The sequence below is a fragment of the Epinephelus moara genome, chromosome 8 (assembly GCF_006386435.1).
Source record: "Epinephelus moara isolate mb chromosome 8, YSFRI_EMoa_1.0, whole genome shotgun sequence".
Lineage (NCBI taxonomy): Eukaryota > Metazoa > Chordata > Actinopteri > Perciformes > Serranidae > Epinephelus > Epinephelus moara.
The window spans coordinates 27,055,389-27,077,911 of record NC_065513.1 but is presented as its reverse complement, the minus strand read 5'-3'; the positions used below and the strand labels follow the sequence as shown (position 1 = coordinate 27,077,911).

Genomic DNA, 22,523 nt, shown 5'->3' with positions numbered 1-22,523 from the left:
TGTGTGTTGTGTGTGTGTGTGTGTGGGTGCTCATGTGGTGATGTTCAGATGTTCAGCGCGAGTGTTGAAGCCTGTTGTGTCTGTCGTTGCGTCTGTGATTTTGACAGCCTCCCTGTCCACCCAGGAGCTGTTGTCACATGCTGGCTGCTTCTGTCAGAGCTGAGCAGAAGCCGTAACTCCACAGAGATTCACGGCTCTGTGTGTTTGAGCTGCTGATGGTTGAGCTCTTGGAACTGCATTCTCTCTGCAGAGCGGATTGCCCTCTGCTGGCAGCCGAGGACAGTTAAGAGATTTGTCAGTTGGAGTTATTTAGCTTTTATCTTGATAGTGTCTGAAAACATTACTACACAGCAACAAATTACATTAATCATATTTGAAAGATCATAAATATTCATGCCCATGTGTCCCCTTCCACTTATAGCTCTTAATATTATGACACCCAACCTACAACACAGCTGTTGCTTCATTTTCAGATATTAGTACATATATCTGCTTTACATTCTGGTTGTTGTTCTGGCTCGGACTGTAATTAAAAGTTGACATGCATGTTTTTTTATGATACAAGGTTTTGTCCTGCTGGCTTCACATTGTTTATAGTGGTACTCTGCTCCCACCTAGTGGTGGAAATGAGCTATAACCAAGGTTGGACAGTGAGACAGGATTCAGTGTTATTAAATACAATTTGACTTTTTTCTCAAAATAATATCCTGATATGATTTAACTTGGTCATCTTGTTTTTGGTTTCATGAGTGTTTCAAATATTATTTTAACCTGAAATAGTTTTACAGTGTATGTACTGTAATATTGATGCTTGATTTTCTGTATCCCACTGTTGTGCTAATCAGCAGATAGTTGGACATGTACTTTATGTGATATTTTAGCTACATGAAGAAAAATCTATCCTTATTCTTCAAGGTTTTCCAATCGTTTTTGCTCGTATTACTTTGCCGTCTAAACAGGTCAGTGAATGGTGTTAATCAGGTGTTGACTAACCCCAAGTTTAGCACTGTCAGATATGGTTCCCAGTTTTGGACATATTGGTACCAGTGCCTTGTTCATTGATTTTTTTCTTTTATGTCTTTGTGTGTTTTTAAATGTTGTATGTGCTTTTATGGACCCCGAGTCTTTTCAATAAACTTGATTGATTGACTAATTCCTGTTGAATATTGGAGGATATACCTCGAAATCAGTGAATGTTATACAGTATGCCCTACTCATGTTAAGAGTGTGAGCTTACCTCTCACACCGTAACTTATATTACTTTTAGATGACAGCTCATGATTCAGTGACACTCCCTACAATTTAAAAAAAATAGATAGAAATTGATGAATGGATGATTCAATACCATTTTTGATACCACTTGGGAATTTAGTTAGCACTGTTGCCTCACAGCAAGAGGGTTCAAGTCCACCAGCTGGCCAGTGTACCTCTGTGTGGAGTTTGCATGTTCTCCTCATGTCAGTGTGGGTTTTCTGCGGGTACTCCAGCTTCCTCCCACAGTCCAAAGACATGCAGGTTAATTGGTGACTCTAAATTGGCCATAGGTGTGAATGTGAGTGTGAATGGTTGTCTGTCTCTATGTGTCAGCCCTGTGATAGTCTGGCGACCTGTCCAGAGTGTACCCTGCCTCTCGCCCAATGTCAGCTGGGATAGGCTCCAGCACAACTGCGACCCTGTATCAGGACAAGCGGTCATGGAAAATGAATTAATGAATGAAAATCAGAAGATAAATATGGCTAGACTGTAACATGATATTGAGCACTTTTCTTTTCTTGGTTAGTAGCAGAGAGCAGCAGAATTACTTTAGAAAACATTAATACTCTGTAAAAAAAACAAAAAAAAAAAACCTTTTTTACATGAATGAAAACAAGTGAAAGACAAAACAAAACTGTGCTGCAAATCTGAGCAAATGAGATGAGTGATGAGAAGACAGCACAGTGAGTGAGTGAGAGGTGGCGAGGCTATGGCAGCACTGCAGCGGTGTGTGTGTGTGTGTATGTGTCAACTTACTGTTGTATAGAAGAGATAGTGAGGAAGTAGTATCAATAGTAACTGTACTGGAGAAAATAAGAATTGAAACTGTATCTAGTATCTAGAATTGATATGTTTCGAAAAATAAATATTTTTGACAGCACTGCTAACAACAAAATGATTGCCACTTACACACACCTCACCAACAATCTCAGAGATCACCCAAGACCACTGAGAAAATTCGAAGATTTGCTGTTACCTGAGGTGAACTTGCTCTTCCTCACTGCACACTAACATCTCCTGCACCTGTCAGGTAAAGAGTATTCCTTCCTGAGATATATTAAGTCCAAAAATAGATCAGTTTGGGTCGGCCAGTGTGCAATAATAGTTTTTACCACCAATTTTACCTACTGGCAGTGTGCATGGAGAAGCAGGCAGTGTGGAGGATAAAAACTAAAAAAACATTTGATTCTTGTGGCTGTCACTGCAGACTCTTGATATTTATCAGAGACAAAAGATGAATTAGTTTGCTCTACCTCTGCACTTTGATCTTCCTCTCCCTGCATCTCTCTCCACACTCACTCTCCTTCTCCATCTTTTCCCTGATCAAGTCACACCCACACTACACCCTCTCCTCTGCCACCCTCCTCACACACCCCTCCCTCCCTCCCGTCTACCGAGATAGCTTTATCAGGCTCGTCCCTCTCTCTCCCTACATCTGTCTTGGCACAGTTGTGTGTGTGTGTGTGTGTGTGGCAGTGGTTGAGTGCCTCACCGAAATGAGTTTGCCTGTGAACTCAGATTATCTGTCTTTGGAGAGGATAGCCCGCTACCGCCACGCCTGCTCCAACGGCTCACCCTACGCCACGAACAAGCCCATCGACATCAAACCCCGTGGCAGGAGAGGGTAGGATTGCTCTCTGGGAGTCAAACTGTGTGTGGTAGGAAAGGGGGGACAGTGAGGACAGATGATGTGGACTTAATGCAAATGTTCTGTCTTTAGGGTTTGATTTTATAATATTCAAACATTGCTCTCATGTGAAAAGTTGAGGGTAAGAAGACAACTCAGGAGAAAACCTTAAGTGAAACCGAACTTCAGCTGAGCTTAAAATCTGTCTTTCTTATTGCTCTTTGAGTGCAAACTGTAACTACATAATGTGAAAGTGTGGGTTTATGTTATTTGATTATGATTTGCATGAATGTACAAAGTCTGTGTGTTCTCTCTTATCAGAGCATTAGCTGATGAATAGCTCCACCTGGACAACACTGAGCTGGAGCAGTGTTCACAGCTGAGCGTTGCGTAAATGGCGGTTGCTTGGTGGCTGGTTGTGTTGTTAGAGCGCTTTCAAAGCTGTAGTTCTGCTGTTTACTCTGCTAAACCTATGGTGTCGACCTGAAGTGAGCGTAATTGTGCACGTCTGTGTCTCTCTCTGTGAGGAGCAGCTCTTTTGTTTGCACAAAACATTGTTGAGAGAGCCAGGTAAATGATAAATAAGCAAGTTTCAGTCGGTCATCATCTAAAGCATCAAGGTGATCAAGGGGACAAGTCCACTGACGACAGCAGAGCGTACGCTAATCATCGGAGCACTCTGTGTCCATTAAGGCTTACACAGAAAATGTCAAGACCTTGTTAGGCCCATTTTCATACTGCACTTCTCTGGCTAATATGTACTCAGCGACCACAAAAATGGGCTATCATCTGTGATTTGTGTGTGTGTGTGTGTGTGTGTGTGTGTGCGCAAAAACTTGAAATTGTGAACGTGTGTTTGTGTCTCCTATAGTATTTGAGTATGAAGCAGCGGTAATGGCTGCTGGCGTCTGTAGACATATAGATATGGATGGAGCCTTGTCAATACTGTGGACCAGCCATCTGTGCTCACTGCCTGCTCCGTAGTTCAATGCTATTTATATCAGCGTTTACCGAGTGTGTTTGTCTGCACCATATAGTGAACCCGGCTCGTGAAAGAGGTCTTTTTTTTTTTTTTTTATAACTAAATCAATAATTTTGTCAATTCTGTGGTCACTTAATCTATACAACTGGTCTTTATGACAAGAAGTATACCACTTTGACCACTAGGTGTCAGCAGTGTCTCTCTAGGTTGCACAGAGTAATCATAGAATTAAGTAGTGTTTATTTGATGTGCAGTAATTGTTTTGCAAAGTTAACATTAATACAATAAACTAAGCCTGCAATGAATTTATTGGCAGTTATCTTCAGTTACTTGATGCAATCATTCAGTAATTTATTTGGTTTTATTGGGCTTTTACTGAAAAAGTTTTCCCCCAAAAATTAAAATCTGAACTCAAAAAACAGAAACAGAAAATCTATCAGTATGTTAAACATGTTAATGTACTGTATAAATGTAAATGCTTAAAAATAGGCCTGCAAGTAATGATTAATTTCATTATTTATTCATCTGCAGTTTATTTTCATAATAAATTAATCAATCGTTTAGTATATAAAATGTAAAAAAAAAAGAAAAGAAAAGAAAAATAGCAAATTTGTTACAATTAAGAAGCTGGAACCAGCAAATGTTTGACATATTTGCTTGCAAAATACCGGAAATGATGAATCAATTATCATAATAGTTGTTGATTGATTCTTTCAATCCACTAATTGATTAATTGACTACTTGTTGCAGCTCTAATCGGGAAGATATATCTGCTTAATAGGACTCAATGTTTCCTATTGTATGATGGTTTGGCTTCAGGTTGTTATTGGTTTAATTTTTAATAAGACGCTTTGTCACCTCTGACAGAAAAATATCTGTGTTGCTATTTTTTTCGGGCATATGGGTAGTTAAAATTGATTTCATGCTGAATATACGATTAGATTCTGACTTGTGGGCAAAGTAACATTTGCCTCCTGCAACTTCAACCCAGTTTGAGCAGCACCAGGTTCACTTTATCCGTTTGTGTATTACTCCTCTGCTTCCTGCAGATGGCAGCAGTGTAGCCTAAAAGTGAATAATCATAATGTGTGAGTGTGTGTTTATGTGAATGGATGCATGCGCTTGTGGGCTACTTTGTTTTTACAAGAGACAGCAGAGAGAGGAAAAGAAGAGTCAGTGGTGTAGGTTATAGTCTTGTATTGGTTATACTCAAGAGAGACGGTTTCTGACTGATTAAAGGGATAGTGCACCCAATGGAAATTCAGCCATTATCTACTCACCCATATGCTGAGGGAGGCTGTGGGGAAGTTTTAGAGTCATCACGACACTTACAGATATCTGAGGGAGAAGTGGGTAGCAGCACAACTGTCAATGGCTGACGGCGACCCAGATTAAAACGTCCAAGAACACAGAATAGAAACCACAAAATATCTCCATACTGCTCGTCCGTAGTGATCCAAGTGTCCTGAAGCCCCGACATAAAAAGTTGTTTGGAAAAACGTCATTTGAACTCTGTTTTTAGCCTCACTGTAGCCTGTAGCTCTAACTATTCTAGTCTTATCTGACCATCCAACAAATGTTTTCATACCAGAAACAAACTGAACTGTTCGCTTTGATCTAGACTGAGACCACGTCTTTTTGTCGGACCAATGTGCGGCTGTTTGGTCCAGACTGTGCTTCAGGGGAGGCGTCACACCTGTAATTTTGTTTCAAACATTGTTGGCTTTTGTTGATCAAACTTAAAAGTCCCGATGTCTGGACTTTAGTAAAGCAGTTGTGAAGTGCCCCAAGACCCAAATTCTGAAGCTTGAAATGATGTGGTGGTAAGTGGTAAATGGACCTGCACTTGTAAAGCACCTTTCTAATCTTCTGACCACTCAAAGCACTACTGAGTCACATTCACACACTGGTGGCTGAGGCTACCATACATGTTGCCACCTGCTACTCAGTAACCATTCACATGCTCTCACACAACGATGGAACAGCCATTGGGATCAAGTTGGGGTTCAGTATCTTGCCCAAGGATACTTCGAGGAGCCGTGGAGCGAACCGCCAATCTTCCGATTGGTGGATGACCCGCTCAGCCTCTGAGCCACAGTCGCAAATATCTGTCTTTACAGTCAAATGATGTGGTCTAAATGTTTTAATTCCCTAAATATTGAAATCAGTATGGTGACATGGGATGACGAATGCTTGCTCAGGTCTTGTCATCATGCTGTCTGTTGTGTTTTCATTTGGGATTTGTGCGGTTTCAAGGCAGATGCAAGGGTTTTCTTTAGGAAACTGTTCTCTTTTGTTGTTCTTTCCTTGACCGCATGGAATGTGCAGACCATGGTAATAGGATTAGTTTCAGCACTTTGACCAAGCTATAAACTCTGTCATTCTGCCATGCTACACTGAAAGCATTAGATGTGCCTATTCAACTCACTTCAAGTGCTCCACACATGGTCATATTTTTATAGCAACATAAAATATACACAATCATCTGTCAACTGCTGCAAGTGTCTTTCATTAATTTCTTTTCTGGCATGAAATTTGAAACTGACACGTGGTGATATGGGAGAAAGCCATTCAAATAAATACATGGTTACATAGCAATCTGATTTCTCATGCACTTTTACATAAGTAGCGCAGGGCCTAGATACAGTTCACCTAAAACTATTTATTTGAGTTTTATTTGTTGGACTATCATTTGCTAGAAGCTGTCTCCATGTATGGCTCGGGGCCATGCCTTTGCCCATGTGTCATTTGTGTATGTTTCTTCATGTGAGCTCATCTGCATGTGCGCACACACGAAATTAGCATACGTCACCCGTGTCGCTCTTTCCTCACGTCTGCCTCCTTTCTTCCGAAACATAAAAGCACATCTACGTAATATATTCTGAAGCGTCAGTGACCATGAAGTGGATGACCCCAGTATTGTCAGTCTATGGGAGCAATGAGCAATTTGTTCTTGCCTCATGAGAGCAGGAGATGGATGCATTTCCTTTTTCTGCTGCGGTCCGTCTGTTGAAGCCATCCCTCTGTAGAACAAAAGAGAGGCACCCTCTGACTGATGTCCATCTCTTGTTACTTACGCCTACGGCCAGTTGCACTATTGATTGCATGTAAATATTCTCACCGCTTTTAAGATGAGAAGGCTGGAATAATGTGTAATACGCTGTTGCCTCTGTGTTCCTGATTACACCAAAAGCTTTTTCTCCGTTCTTTCACTGAGCGTGTGTTTCCATCCTCCTCTTTTATTCACATTATCAATTTTGCGCATAAAGAAAACTGAGTGGAAATGCCAATTCAAAAAAAGTCTCGAAATATTACAAAAATGTTTTTACACTTAGTGGTGGAAAAGTTGGTGTATTGATAAAAGGTTAATGCGAATAAGTGCAGTGGAAACACATTCAGTGAATAAGTGATGATACAGTTATTACGTACCCTCACTGCACAGGCCACTGCAAGCTCTCTTCTTTGTCTCAGGATGGCTTTAAATAAATTTAAGCACTCAGAGCTGTTACCAGAACTCTTCTAAGAGCACATAGCTGTAATATCAGCTCTTTAAATCTTTGAATGTCCATTGTCCAGTGTGCTCTGCGTTATTTTACATTAGGCTTAGGTGGTATCTATTTTTTCATACTTTCATACCTCCCTGAAATTTCACGGGGGTATACGGTATATGACAGTATCTGTATGTGGCTGCAACCATACCTTACACCTTCTGAATTCAAGTGGCAGCTGTGGCTCAGAGATAGAGCGGGTTGTCCATTAATCGGAAGATCAGCGGTCCTTGATCAAGACACCCAACCCCAAAGTGCATCCAATGGCTGTTCCATCGGTGTGCGAGTGTGTTAAAAACCGAGTAGCAACAAAGACTAGCTGAATTGCCGTGTTAACTCATCATAAAACACACTTCATCCAAACTCAACAGAGTTTGATGGAAATACAATGAAACTTGCCAAGACCGTCCAGCAGTTAATCTTGTTAGTTTTTTAGTTAGTTAGTCCTGTTCCAGCAATCACCAACTCTGGTTTGGTGAAAATAAACTGTTAATTCGAGTTGGATATGAAAGTATGCTGTTTTTCTCTACCACTGTAGGCAAGTTGTTTACAGTCCTGTAACGTTATCCCAACCACTCACAGTCGCTATGTCTGTCAGCTCAGCTGCTTGTTTCAACAGACTGACCCTTAGTGGCATGTGAAGTGCGCTACATACAATACATCCTCAATACTGCCTCTCTGTATGAGTTTAATAGAAAGCTGAGGGTCTGTATTTTTGATAGGTATTTCTAAATACCCTGGTATACACAGCCCAAACCTGTTATCTATTGTTGTCCTTTGTTTGAGTTTTTTCACTGGCACTCCTTTAATGACATCATCTTTTTGTGCCTCCTGCTGTTGCCGTGGCACCTGACTGGAGATTTAGCGCCACCAACTGCTTATCTCGATCAACCAACTCCCAATATCTGGGTAACAGTCATGATTGGGAAGCACAGACTGGATTTTCTGAACATTCAGTTAAAATTTGTGCTACATTTATATGGAAACCCAACTTGAGACACTTTAATAGTAACTTAAAATAAGTGGCACTATATCTTTCCATAATGATTTCGAGAAGCTGTCCTAATTCTGAGGGTATACCGATGCAGCAATATTTGTGTCCTACTTTTAACTGTGTTTGCTGATCTGGTGCTGTGTTTTCACTTCATCCCCAAAGATAACTGCAACACAGAGAACTACTAAAAGTCAGAAATAATTGTCTGCAGCACCAGCACAGGATAATGTTTGAAAGCAAAACAACCTTTATGTGTCTGCATGGGAATGTTTCATGTCGTGCGCCATACTGAAATAGCACAAGCACACTGTGTTGACTTTTACATCTCGCTATACTTGTTTCTTTCTGTGTGTTTTACTTAAATGGCTGTTGCATGTCTCATTTCCATTGTGATCCTCCAATATATGGCAAGCTACACACACACACACACACATGACAAACACTGAGTGCATACAAAGGTGGAGAAGACTGCTCGGGTTTTCTCATTCATGTGTGATTGACATTCCCGACAGTTGCCATACCTGTCTGCCTGGTGGAATGCCAAGTGTTAGCTCCTTTGCCCACAACTCTGACAGCAGACGATGCCATCTGAGCTCCACGCTCAAAGCTATTTCACAGATAGTAACGCACTGATGATTCCATTTTATAGCCAGCAAGGCGCTGCTGATGTTATTTTTGGTTTTTATTAATGTGGATTAAAAATCACAATCAAACCAAAATAGCCTACTCCATCTTGGGTGTGATAAGACGTAAAATCATTTTGATAAAGTGGGATATAATGTCTTTGAAGAGAGTGCCGAGATAGATTCAGTTCACACAACTCCTGACTCCATGCAGTTAATGAAGGTTTGTGGCTGCTGGGGGAAGATATGCGCTGTATCTCAATGCTGCGCTTTCTTGGGGCCTCTTCTCTTGTGTTTTTAAAGCTGTTTGTGCAGAGGGCAGGCACAGAGGGGTTTAAAAAGGATGTCAGACTTTGTGACGCATTTTAGCCACAGTGGCTTTCATCAGAGGTTTAACGTGACAGAAAACCTGTGTGTGCCTGTGTTCATGTGGAGAATTTATAAATTGAGAACTAGAAGAAGTTATCTGCATACACAAACGTTATACAGAGATATATTATGAACAAGTTAGAAGCTAAAATGATGCACATATCCCTGGCAAAGAAAACATGCTGCTTGTCTGTAATTTGGCATGTTTATTCATGGTCATTCTTCAGTCAAAAAAATAATTTTGTCTTTATTTCTTTCACATATTTTCCCTCCCACACATGTTATTCTCAATTTCAATAATGCTACTGTCTGCCAGTACACACTCATCCCATGTTTACTGGAGTTTTAGTAGTAGCTGCCAGAAAAGCATTTCCCTGGTTTTCTCAATTTATTGCTTCTCCCATTGGAACGATGAAACCCAGCCAACACTGTCTTTGCACACTCTCTCCGGATCATTGACATGCTTTAGCTGTTGGTTTTAGGTTACTGTGGCAGCAGAGTGATTGACACTTGAGACGATTGTTAGGATTGCTGTGGGGATACAAGTCCCGCCCTTCAAGGAATTACTACTACCACAACAACTCCTCCCACTCCAGACATACCCAAGCTGCAGCTCAGGGAAGCAGAGAGACAGAGACAGAGAGAGCGCAGGAGAGCCGTGTCAGTCAAAGACAGGGGGACTCAGTTGTAGAAAGAGAGCAGGAGAGACAGAAGTAAGGAAGGAGGAGGGGGAGGAAGAGGAGATCTTATTTCTAGCAGTCAGGGAAAAAAAACACGAGGACTTAAAAGAGAGAAACAGAGTGAGAAAGTGGCACAGAGTGTGTGTGCATGGCTGGATTAGGAAAGAGGAAGATCACACGCTGATCTGGCAAGAAAGATAAGTGCAAGTGAGTGACAGTGAGAGACAGGGAGAGGGAGCAGGGTGAATAACCAGCCACTGTCAAACGATCGGAGCTTGAGGAGGAAGAGGAGAAGCAGTGTGGACTAATCTTGGAATGAGGGTTTGATCGGACAGGTTTGGTCTCAACCTGACCTCTCCGCTGAGCTGACACCACGGGCAGGAAGCTCCCACTGGATCACTCAGAGCAGTGAGCGTAGCCGTGGGCTGGTCGGTGGGCTCCAGGTGGCCCAGCAGGTCTGTGTGTTTGCAGATGTGATGTGGGAGGAAAAGCCAGACCATGAGTATCATACTTAAACCACGGTCGCGCTCCACCAGCTCATTGAAGAACACAGAGGGAATATGGTAAATAGATGAATAACTTTGTCCTGCTGGTTACATTTTCATGTTAATCCTGTCGTGTGTGCAATTGTTTTGCTCTGTTGTTCTGCATCTCCATGTTTATTGCTCTCTGAAATACTTTTCTTCTGCCTCACCGGCTGCGTCCCAAGTCATTCCTTTTTGTTTATTTGTCCCAGTTGGCTTGCTGTGCTTTGTGTGTTTGTGGCTCTTTCAACTGTCGCCCGAATGCCATCACTCTCCTTGTCAGTCAAAACTTCTCTGCCTCTGCTGTGGTTTGCTGCAAAAACCTGCTGTACCCTGTAGATATGTCAGTTACAGGGTTGCCTCTGTTTTTTGTGCAACCCATGACATGTTCTGTGGTCAGATCAGATCTGTTCTTTCCTGAGCTCCAGTGTATTTTGTTCTTTATCTCAATGAGGACATAACACTTGCTGCAGTTGAGATGACCCTCAGTGTGCTTTCATCAGAACTCACTGTCTATTCAGTGATGTTGTCTAAAACACAAGGTTGTAAAACAGCAAGGAGGAATGTGTTGTGTCGCTCCATGCATTCTCCTGTCTACACATGGCTCCAGATAAATGCAGGATGCAGAGCACAACGCCAGGGGCACGAATCACCCTTCCCTCCCCCTCTTGTCTCCTTCCCCCTCCTGTCTCGACTTGTCCTTGCCTGTCAGCACTCATTTCCAACTAAGAAACTGCCCTGTAGCTTCAACATGGGAAGTTAATATTCACAGTTTTCCCATTGTGTCACTCCGAGGCAGAGCTGTAAATGGATCGGAACAACCCTGGACAAACACACAGTGCTCGTGGGGTGGCGGTGGGAAGGGTGGTTGCCCAGCAGCGTGTGTTTGAACCCTGTTGGACCTCTCTGCAGGGTTCTCGGTGTTCTCACATTGTTAGTTTATTAATCTGCTCCACAGCCTCCCCAGCAGGAAATCGACGCTTGTGAAATGAAGATATATTAATTAGGTCTTTGAGGTTTGTAGTTCTCTGAGCGGCGCGGATCAAAGACAGTACGTGATGTGGGTTTAGGGTGTATAGCGTAGTGTTGCTACACGTAAACCTGATTTAGTGGAAATGGCTTATAGTGATGACGTCTGTTGGGGTCAAATTGATATAAGCAGATGATTATTACAGCACAGTTGCCACTGTTGGCCTTGTACATTTCTGCAAACCAGGAGTGTGTTACATTTGCACATGTCATATGTACCATATCAGTGTTTCTAAAGTGACATAGTACATGAGCTAACTTTGACATCAGAAGATGGAGGGGATGGTGGATGGCATGACACCAGTGTAAGACATCGCACCTATTGCTGTGTTTCCAGCAGCTATTAAGGCTTCAATCAAGAGTGTTTTTTTGCCTTTATTTGATTGTAAAGCTTGATTGTAAAGGGCTGTGGGTTTGAATCAACCTGCGGCCACTGCTGCCTTAGCACATGGGCCACCTGCTCTACCAGATACAAGCTACTGGGTGCCCCGTGAGGGTGTTTTTTAAGGACCCATTGCTGTTTTTACAGCAGCTTTTCAGCCCCCAAACATGGGTGTTTTGTAGGGACCCATCGCTGCTTCTCCAGCTGGGATAGTGCCACTAAAGCTGTTGTTTTTTACAAAGGCATTGCTGTTTTTCCAGTGGCAATTGTGCCCCCACAACCCGGTATTTTAAGCCAAAACATGGTCTTTTTCTAACTATAACCAAGTGCTTTTTCAGGGTGTCTACAGGTTCTTAAAAAGTCTTAAAATGTCTTAAAGTCAATGTTACAACAATAAGGCCTTAACAGTCATTAATAGTCTTTTGGGCCAATCCCAGTTTTCTTCCCTTAACCTTACTCCTTGGTGTCAAGTGCACTCACCAGATAGATTCCCCTCAATGACGAAGGGGTAGTGTTGAGAGGTAGGGAATTTTACCTACGAATTGGGACGCCACTTCATAAAAATTAGCGTATCGTCGACGTAGGCTTCACGGAGAACTCTGTATATAATATAATAATATAATATTCATGTCGGCTACATCGTGAATTAGCGATTTTCAAGCATTCTATATTCTAACTCAGCGCTTACAGATAACAACGCACATGCAGAAACATAACACATTCCGACATATTTTGGAATTTTTGCATGCTTATTTGCGAAAATAGTACTTAAAATTGTGCCATGGCTTTCTCATGGAGGCTGCCATCTTCCTGGAAAAGTCGCCTGGCTGGATAGTTTCACAATGCATCCTGGGAATTTCAATCTTCCCCTCAGTTGAGATGGGTTCGTAAGCGTGCATCGCACGGCCCTTCAAATTAAGTGGGGATTTTAAGGGCTGAAAAGCACTTCCCTAAAGTTTGGGACACCCTAGCCCTTCACGGGAATGTGCAAAAACAAGGGCTAGGGCCAATTTTGAGGGGAAGTGTGAGTATTGGGACCGACCCTTAAATTTGAATGTGTGAAGTCTAAGCTGCTACAAACATTTTATCTAATTTCATTTATCCATTGTTGATTTCGTTTTGTGGAAATTAGTGAAGCCTTCCAATGTTAAAGTATACCATCATTTTCCTTCACACTTGCAGTTACCTGTTGGCAAAATGTAGATCGACTTAACTCACTCTAATAACCATATTCCTACATAACACTTACCTCTGCACAAGACCACATACTTTTTGCTTGCGATGCTTGAATAAGTAAAACATGATTTGTCCAAAAATCTGTCCTAAATTTGGTTTAAAGGTGTCTTTGAAAGGGTCTTAACTTAACCGTCTGATACCTGTAGACACCCTGTTTTTGTGCCTCAACATGAGCACATGCTAAATGTTAATAAAATGTTAAGTTTTAATGTATCTGCTACACAATAATATAAAATAAATGTAATGTATCCTTGGTTTGGATCCAATAAAATGGACACTTTCACTATTTACAAAAATAATTGACTGTTTTAAAATACAGGGCAGCTGTTTCAAAATACTGTACAAATTAAATTACCGCACTGTATAGTTCAAATACATTATAATATAGTAAAGTACGTCAATAGAGCTTGTGTGTATATATTCAATAGGGCTTGTGTTTTGTGTATATATTCAATAGAGCTTGTGTGTTGTTCAAATTCCCCTCACCAAGGGCCAATTTAAGGTGGCATTACATGAGCAGCCTGACCACCTGACAAGGGTGCCTCCAACCCCACATGCTTGTGCTCATTTTGTTGTCTCCATTACAAGCAGCCATGACTGTTTCTAATTGTTTGAATAGACTCCACAAGGTTGCCTGAGGAACACTAAGTTTCACTGCTGTATCGTTGGCTTGTTTTTGTGCTGTTTGTCATAAACTTTATTTAAGGAGACTACGTTTCACATCGAGAGAAAATAACATTCCTGTCTGCTTCTTGCAGCGTCAGCGTCAGGTAGCCAGCTGGAAGCAGACGGGTTACCGTGAGGCCAAGTATCATGGGAATAAAGACAAAAAAGAACACAGTAGTCTTAGTTTTAATGCTTTCCATTTGTTATGAACGGAAACCCCCAAAATGAACACTGTAGGCAGACTACGTGATTACTCTAAGCTAATTATTTAAACAGCATTTGCATAGAAATGATTCTGTCCCAAGCGTTTTGATCCATGTAAGCAGCTGATTGCTGTATTCGTGTTAGAGCTGACTGTGAAATGTAGCTTTTTCTCATGTTAAAAGCTGAGAATCTGGCAGTGTTCGGTTCGTATGAGCCATCTTCTTGAATGACTACCAAAAGCAGTGCTCAGCTGGACAAAGCCTCCTCCATCTGTCCTGCTCTCTTCTGTTATTTACTGTTGAATCAAGGCTTCTTTCATTAATTCCCAACAGTGCTCTGTCTTTCGTAGTTGTCATCACCGAGCTTAAAAGATTCATAGTGGAAAAGAACACCTGAATTGTAGGTGATAATTCAGCTGTTTGTGTTAGAGTGTGCGTGTTTGTGCAGTGTGTACGCGTTTAATGCAAAGGGAGGGGAGCGTTTTCCTCCTGAGTCGGCTAATTCTCTCAGGTATCTGTGTGTTTCTCAGCTGCATGCTTGTGTATGTGTCTTTGTGTGCTTGCATGAGTGCTTGTGTGCTCACGTATTTAAGAGAAGGACGTGGTCTGGGTGTGTGACGTGTCCCCTGGCTTGACCAAACTTAGACCCCACTCCACCCAACCGTGTAAATGCAGGTCTGTGTGCGCAGACTTTTGAGTGTTCACCGGCATGCTAGCTTGAGTTTGGGAAAGGTTAAAGACAAGGGTTGGGGGATGTTTATGAAATCCTGTTAGCTCTAAATCTTTTGTCGCACCTCTTTTCCACTTTAAAACCCAGGATGATGTTATGGTGCGCTCAGATAAAGCGTGGAGAAGTAGTGTGGAACGTGTGACATTGACCTCAAGTGTTTGCATCTGGTTTTTGTCGGGTCTCAGCTTGGCGTTTCATGCAGGCCATAAATGTTGAGGTTATCTGGCCTCTCACAGGGCCTGACAACGTGCAAGCTATCGAACATGTTTTCCAACTTTGACCTTTAGTGACTCAGACCTGAGATGATGAATAGGACTGAAAATAGGTCCATAGTTAAGTGGACCTCTATGTATGTAGAAGCAGAGCTGGTTTGCTTGGCTTTGAACCATGTGACCTGAGATGACGCTGCATTGCCATGGTGACCTCTTTGAATGTCTTTATGATTGACTGAGTTTTGTGAATGGCTTAGTGACAGCGAGCACTAAAGTAGTGTCACGACCACAAGTGAAGGATTCACTTTGCTTTTACCTGACAGGACAAGAAAAACCAGAAGCAGAGAAAGAAAGAGATGTGCAAATCTACAGCTCTCTGTACAGATTCAGAATATGTGAATTGAAAGCTGCACTATAAAAAAGAATTTGAAATTCAGCAGCCAGTGTGGCACTGCCCTTATCGATTTATCTGCCAGAGACCAATTTTGCCAGCTTTTGCTGCCTGGCAGGTGTTAATCTCACTTAGTACGTGTGTGTGTGTGTGTGTTAGCATGGCTGCTTCCTCTCATGTGTGAACGTGTGAGTAAGAAGGGGTGTGTATGGATATAAGCCAGGTAGGGAAAACGTGTCTTGGTTATCAGTGAGCGGTCAGTCACTTATCTGCTTGGCCTCACTGCCCTGTGGGTGCTGGCCTCTTCACAATGTGTTTTTCTGTGTCTTGTGTTTTCTGGTGGCGAGGTATTGTTTGGCCCTGCCAGCTTTCCTGTTAAGTTTCCAACAAGATAGTGTGTACAGTGCTGAGAATAAGAGGTTTATGAACACTAACATGTTGCCTTATGGAGCCATATTGTGGACGGGATGTTGAAAAGAGTATTAAACAATGGGATTGAATTGGCTGCTTTGACACATCTGCTGCAAAACTGGGTTTACTCTTGTTTGTGCAAGCTTAGGCAAAGAAAAAAAATGATGGTCACGTTCTCAAATATATATAACAGCATATTAGGGTTCTGCAGGTTAAAAAAATATGGAGACAGAGGAGGGGAAGTAATAATGAAAAAATTTGAGCCTAAACTCAGATATTTTCTGAAATTAAAGTCGCAAATTTACAAAAAACAAACAAACAAAAAGACTTGAATATTCTCTAAGGTTATGAAGTCATAAATTTGCAAGAAAAAAGTCAGCTTTATCCACCCTTGCAAAGTGTAGCAATATGGTTCCCTGTCGCAGCTGTGTTTTATTTTATTTTATTTTGTTTTGATTTATTTTATTTTATTTATTCTATTCTATTATATTCTATTTCATTTTATTTTATTTTATTTTATTTATTTTGTTTTATTTTGTTTTGTGTTATGTTATTTTATTTTTATTTTTTTATTTTATCTTATTTTATTTTTTTTTGTTTATTTAATTTTACCTACAGGCCCTAATACGCCATTGTAAATATACAAGATGCAGAACTAAATTTTCAGTCTTTTGACTTTCCTTTCACTCATTCTAAGTCAGGGTCATTTCACTTGCAGTAGCTGGTCTATATTATCTTTAAGGCTGGATTACTGTAAACTGAAGCAGTGTCGTGAACTTTAAATTAACTTTTTTGAAACACATGATACCTGAAACTCAATACTAGTGTCAAATGAGTTGTTTTCCTGCACATTAGATCTAGGAATGTAATTATATTTTTGACTTAACCCTTTTTTAAACATTTATTTAGAAATTTCAACTCCATAATGCAACAGTGTTTAATTGTTGTCAATAAACTGTAAAAAGTTCTGATGTAGATATTTGACTCTACACACACATTTCGGTCAGTACTAAAAAAGATGCTGAAGTCTAAAACCTCGCTTGACTTTTCTGACTGTTTTTGCAGAGTGAAATAAACAACAGCTGCCTCTGCTCACATGCTTTAATAAAAACTTTAGATCCAAACAATACTCCATGTACACAGATTACAATTCTGTAAACACATTAATATAATAAAATCACCCAACAACATGGTCACGTTGGAACATTTTCAGTCAAGTATGCAGCATAACTGAGACTCTCTTGTCTGTGCCTGTAAACAGTGATTCCCTAATTTCATTTGGTTATTTTGAGTCTGAGGACACAGTAGTACGTGTTTTGAATACAGCCAGTTCTCCCATATTTCACTTCCATAATGATAACATTATATATTTGTCTGGTGTAAGTTGGTGATATATGTGGCGGTTTCAGTATCTTTGACCTGACTGTCTTGTTAGTAAGTCAGCATGAAAGAGAGCTCGTTCTTATCTCCTGTTGTGTCTCAGTTGGGATCCATTGTTTTCCTTGGAGAGCACACCGCGAGTCAGAGTCCACCCCTTAATATATAAATAAGAATACTTTCCTCTGATTTGTTGTCCAGCTGCACTGTGTTGTTTTATTATAGCAGAGGCACTGTAGATGTGAAACATCACCAAACTGACACATCTTTTCCATTACGTGCAGTATGTCTGAATCTTATCCGTCATCTGTGCCAACTCTGTCATCTTCAGTCTGTGTGTTCTTGTTTTCCTCAGTCATGGGTCACTGTTTTGCCACCGAATATGGTCAAGGTTACCACACATTTGTTCAGGATCGCATACTGATACTCCTCATGCATGCGGGGGATCATACTCCTCATAAATACAGACACTTGAATGCTCTCTCTCACACACACACACACACACACACAGCTCTGACATGCCTCTCCCTGTCCTTTCCCCCGTGCTTGCTCCCCTCTTTGTCCTCGGAGCTTTCTAAAATAAATCCAGTGTCATCTTCCCTCTGTCTACCTGCTTCAAAACACTGTTCTGATCAACACCGCAGCACACTCTTCACACACACATCAGTAACTGCAGTTGATGCCCACTTTTTTATAATCTTTCCCACATTTGTGTCCTAGTTTTAGTGAAAGAAAAAGTTTCAGCCTCTTTTTTTTTTTAGATATTCAATGCCTGTTCGCACTTTGGGAAGAGACCAAAAATATCATGCTTGTATGATGTATTGTCTTTTGCATTGTCATGCATTTTCTGGCCCACAAACTCTGAATGATGGCTGGAAAACAGAGGCTCACTATCCTCCCCTCAGATCATTATGTATCAAAGACACTGATGCCCTGACCTCTTTCTCCAGGACGTCTCTTCACAGTGCTGTCACGTCAACTCCTGTGGTGTTTATAATTGCTCAAATGACCCTGGGCTGAAAATGAATGAATCATTGATCTATGCCATTTGGTGTGTATATGTGTGTGCGTGTGTGTGTGTGAGAGGAAAAGAGAGAGGGAAAGACAGACACAGAGGGAGAGATAAAATTGAGACAGAAGTGATGGAGAGCCACAGACACAAAGAGAGAGAATAAAAGCTGTGCGATGTCCTTAGGCATACATATGACCCAGCAGCGTCCTACATCCACCTCAGTGTCGTCACAACTACAGTGCCGAAGTTCCTCTGTTACAGTTCACCTCAGAGGTTTCTAGCAACAAACACTCCCTCTTTTTTCCCTGCAACATGACCTCGCGCATGAAACCCTACTCCTGTGTGAAACACTGTCTCTGCAAGAATACCTGTATTTTAAGTTAAGTTTCTTAAGTGTGTAGTCCAAAATAGGATTGGGTACTATTTCCATCTGTGCCAAATTTCGGTACCTAAGTGCACATCTTCAGTCAGAAAGCCAGGTTTAGGCAAGAGACGAAAGTGCCTCAAAGTGTTCCAAAGTCTGGAAGCCAGCCCCAGAGCTCCAAGGCCGGCAACAAAGCTTTACAGAGCTGTCGGATTTAACTTCAGATAGGAGGCAGAAGCACCCCCAAAGCTGGGAAACCAGCCACGGAGCTCCATGGCCGCTCCGTTGGCTTGTCAGGGAGCCAAAACTATCACTGCAGTCCCTGTCTGCTACCAAAGTTTTGGTGTCTGGTCTATTTTCTTTTCTATTTTATTCAAGTGATAGCCAAAAATCACTGCTAGACGAGCAGACTCACATGCACAAGCAGACGTGTGATTAGAAAAGAGCAGAGAAGCCAAATTGCTTTTCAATCTACTACATCACCGCTGCAGCTTGTTATTACAGTAAAATTGAAGGCACCGTTGGTTACCATCACTGAATTTTAGGTACTGGAACCGGTTTAAATTGGTTTAAATCAGTGCTAATGTCAATGAAAGCAACCCAAATCCAAAATCACAAGTTTGTCCCAGACGATTTTTACAATACAAAGTTAATAGCCATCTTGCTGGGAGCTAAATACACATATGTAGTTGCACTAGTAGATGTGGTTATACTTTGATGTGAAATTATTGCTATAATACTGTAATAACCTAAATATTACTGTCTGCAGAATTTCATGGTTTAGTCTCTCTCTCATATTTATCCTCTGCATAGATTACTGATGCCAGTGTAGTTTGCTTTGCAGTTTATAGACGTCACTAAAATTAAATATTGTGTATGTGTCTTCTTTTTTTAAGTATTTCTATCAATATATCGATATACATGGCATGACTGATCTAAAGTATTTCAACAAAACAGTTTTAGCCTGTTAAAATGTGAGTGGGAGTGACTTGTAAATTGAAATACGCATAAGCTATTTTGGTAAAGGATCTAATAAGTTGATTTTTAGCACTAGTTATATGTTTAAATATTGAATATTAGTGCAAAATATGAGCAATTTGCTGCTCCAGTGCAGATGTGTCTACACCAGCCATTACTGATTAGTTTACACAACACTGTATAGTGTACAGCTTCTTGTTCTTACAAGTTCACTTTAATGACATGGTTACAATATATTAAGTTTAAACACTAGAAAGAAAGTGGTGAGACTTTAAACTTCTTGATGACAGACAAGAGTGTGAGGATATTGTTAGCAGTGATATTCAGCAGATGGGATATCTTTAGCAGCCTAAAGGAGCTCTTCGTCATCCATCCAGTGTTTGTACATCAAATATTTCCTTCCTTGCCAACTTTATCTGAGTTCTGGATCACTCCCTTTTTGGGTAAACTGTACTTTCTTTTTGTCTGTGCCTCTCAGTAATACAGGATTTACTTCCCACGTCCACAGTAATCCCCCATGTGAGTCGTACTCGTGCTTTTTGTTGATTCTTACAACAAGGTCACACGGCTGTTGGCATTTTTCTTAACTCATGCTTGCTCATCGAGGGCCGCTGTGTTGTGTCATAGCGGGGAGAAAGGCCACACATTCCCACCATGATGTCAATGCTGGTGCAATACCTCAGTTGACTAGTTACGAAGATCATTCCCAAAGAGGGTGTGTCTGTGGAGTCACGCTTCTCGCACACACGCTGTGAGTGGAGTTACGCGTCAGGGGTTTGGCTGAGAATCTCTGTAGACTGTGACGTCGGAGTAAGTGTGAAAAAAATGAATCACTTGTCAAACATATGCTGGGTGTTATGTTTCGGCACTTTAGTTATCTCTCGATCTGTAATCTTTGTCTCTGTTTCGTACTCAAACATGACACACACACCCTTACACTTCATCACACAGAACAGCTGGGAAATGGAGAGATCTGTTCCCTGGAATGACAGTTTTAGACGTCACTTGTGGTTTCACACCTGCAGGAAAGAAAACACACAGATCTCTTGATGTGATAAGAGGGTGTGGAGTGGATTAGATAGGAGTGAGTGTATGGACGGTATTGTTTTAGACTGACGTGCTTCTGATCTTACATGATATACAGAGAGACGGAGTGAGCAGGCTTAGCGATAGAGATTGGTTTGATGTGTGTAAGATAAGACAAACTGTGTAGAAAAGTTGCTGGAGTCGTTGCAACTCACATATTACCTCTTGTCTGTGTGTGAGAGTCTGCTCAGAGGACAATACTGTTGCCCTTCCCTCAGCCATCAGGCAGACGGCCAAACTATCCCATTCCACAACCAAAGCTCACACTCACTTAGCTGCTGCTGCTCCCAGAGATCACACAGAGATAGCGGAGCCTTTAGCCATTTAGCTGTGGAAAATATGCCCGGCATGTCCTGTGTGTCGCTGTGGCTGTGTCAAACATGTTCAGATACACAGAGATAACCTTGTTTCAGATGTAGGAAACAAAATGACTTCTTTTTCCCCAAACCATGACTACAATTCCCACATTTTCACAGCCCGCAAATCAAACCTGCGACCACAATTCAAAGTGATAATAACTTGCACCTGTTAGGTCGGTGAATCATCCGTTGCTGAGGATGTGAAATACCCAGAAGAAAACATACAAGCTGGAGATGGAGAACAGGAAGAATGCTGGTGCGTCGTTAGTCATTCTTCATTGTGTGATGACAGGGAATGTTTTCCTTGTTAGTCAGAAGTTTTATTTCAGCATAGGAATGTGCTTTCTACACTGTGTAACACACGTACCTACTGTTGCACTCCGTTCTGAGTACATCCTCTGCTCTTTCTCATTCATAACCATGCATAAACATCCCGTCCTGTACTGGCTAAGTCGTAGATGATATTGGATTAAATGTGTGGTTGTTTCTGCAGTGAGGATGATGATAAAGGGGGCGTCATCCTTGTGGGTATTATGGTTCGCACTTGAGGGAATCCCCCCCCGAACTTAGCATCACACCAGATGGGATTATGGGATTGCTTGATAGCCTTAGTGATGAGGCAGATATCCCTGGTGACAGGCGTTAGTCATCACCTGGGCGAGCAATCACCTAGGAGACTAAGGAGCTCACTGTGACACCCCATTGGGAAATGGTGTCACTGGTTTAGAAACTGTGAGTCAGTGCCGTTGTTAGAGCAGAGGTATTCCCTGTGGGACGGTGCAGAGTTTAAACAAAGCGTATCGCTTGTGGTTGTATGTAGATGGCTTCGACTGTTGCTGCATTAGTTCGAACTGTTGGTGCCAATTATAATCATCTTATAATCAGCCAGGTAACAAGCAGTGGCTGATTACAATTTTAAACGATGATGCTTTGAGCAAATACGTCATCGGGCGGTGTATGAGTAATGTAGGGTGCTCGGCCGTCACTTACAGAGCAGGCATAGCTTGTCATGTTTTCACATCTCATGGGCCAATTAACAGCAACATATGGAAACTCATGTCAGAGCCTATGCTGCTGCGATGGAAAAAGTACTCACGTGAGTCGATATGTGAGTAAGCTCTGAAGTCATTGAGACCTCTAATGTTAATGATAATTAATATTTTCGTAGAGAGCTTGTGATTTATTTAGACATGGACAGTCGAGCCACGTCACACAGCCACAAGTACAGTCTGTTAAAGACAGGAGTTAATTTATTCATTCATGCATGGTGTGCACGTGTTTAAGAATCTGTATGTAAAAAGCCTTAAGAAGCGGCATCATTTCAGGTGGCGTCATTGTCTAAGCACGACCCACTTTTGGACTGCGACCCACTAAACTATAGCAGTGCCTGTTCAGAATGGGCAGATTGCTCGGCCTCTAGTATTGCTGCTCGCAGTTTTCTCGAGAACTCCTCATCCTTCTTAAGTCTGGGAACAAAAGTGCTCAT

At 41.5% G+C, this 22,523-nt stretch overlaps 1 protein-coding gene across 6 annotated transcripts in view; it reads left to right on the top strand.

Annotated features, from left to right (window-relative positions):
* The window catches only part of pde4d (phosphodiesterase 4D, cAMP-specific), a 255,572-nt gene that overhangs the window by 197,003 nt on the left and 36,046 nt on the right, over positions 1-22,523 (top strand). The window contains exon 1 of one of the 6 annotated variants that reach the window (XM_050050740.1): positions 10,003-10,640. The exons of the other annotated variants lie outside the window; for them this stretch is intronic. Coding sequence (XP_049906697.1) covers positions 10,576-10,640 — 65 coding nt within the window. The 5' untranslated portion in view covers positions 10,003-10,575. Of the gene's footprint in view, positions 1-10,002; positions 10,641-22,523 lie in introns of those variants that run through there. 6 annotated transcript variants of the gene reach the window in all.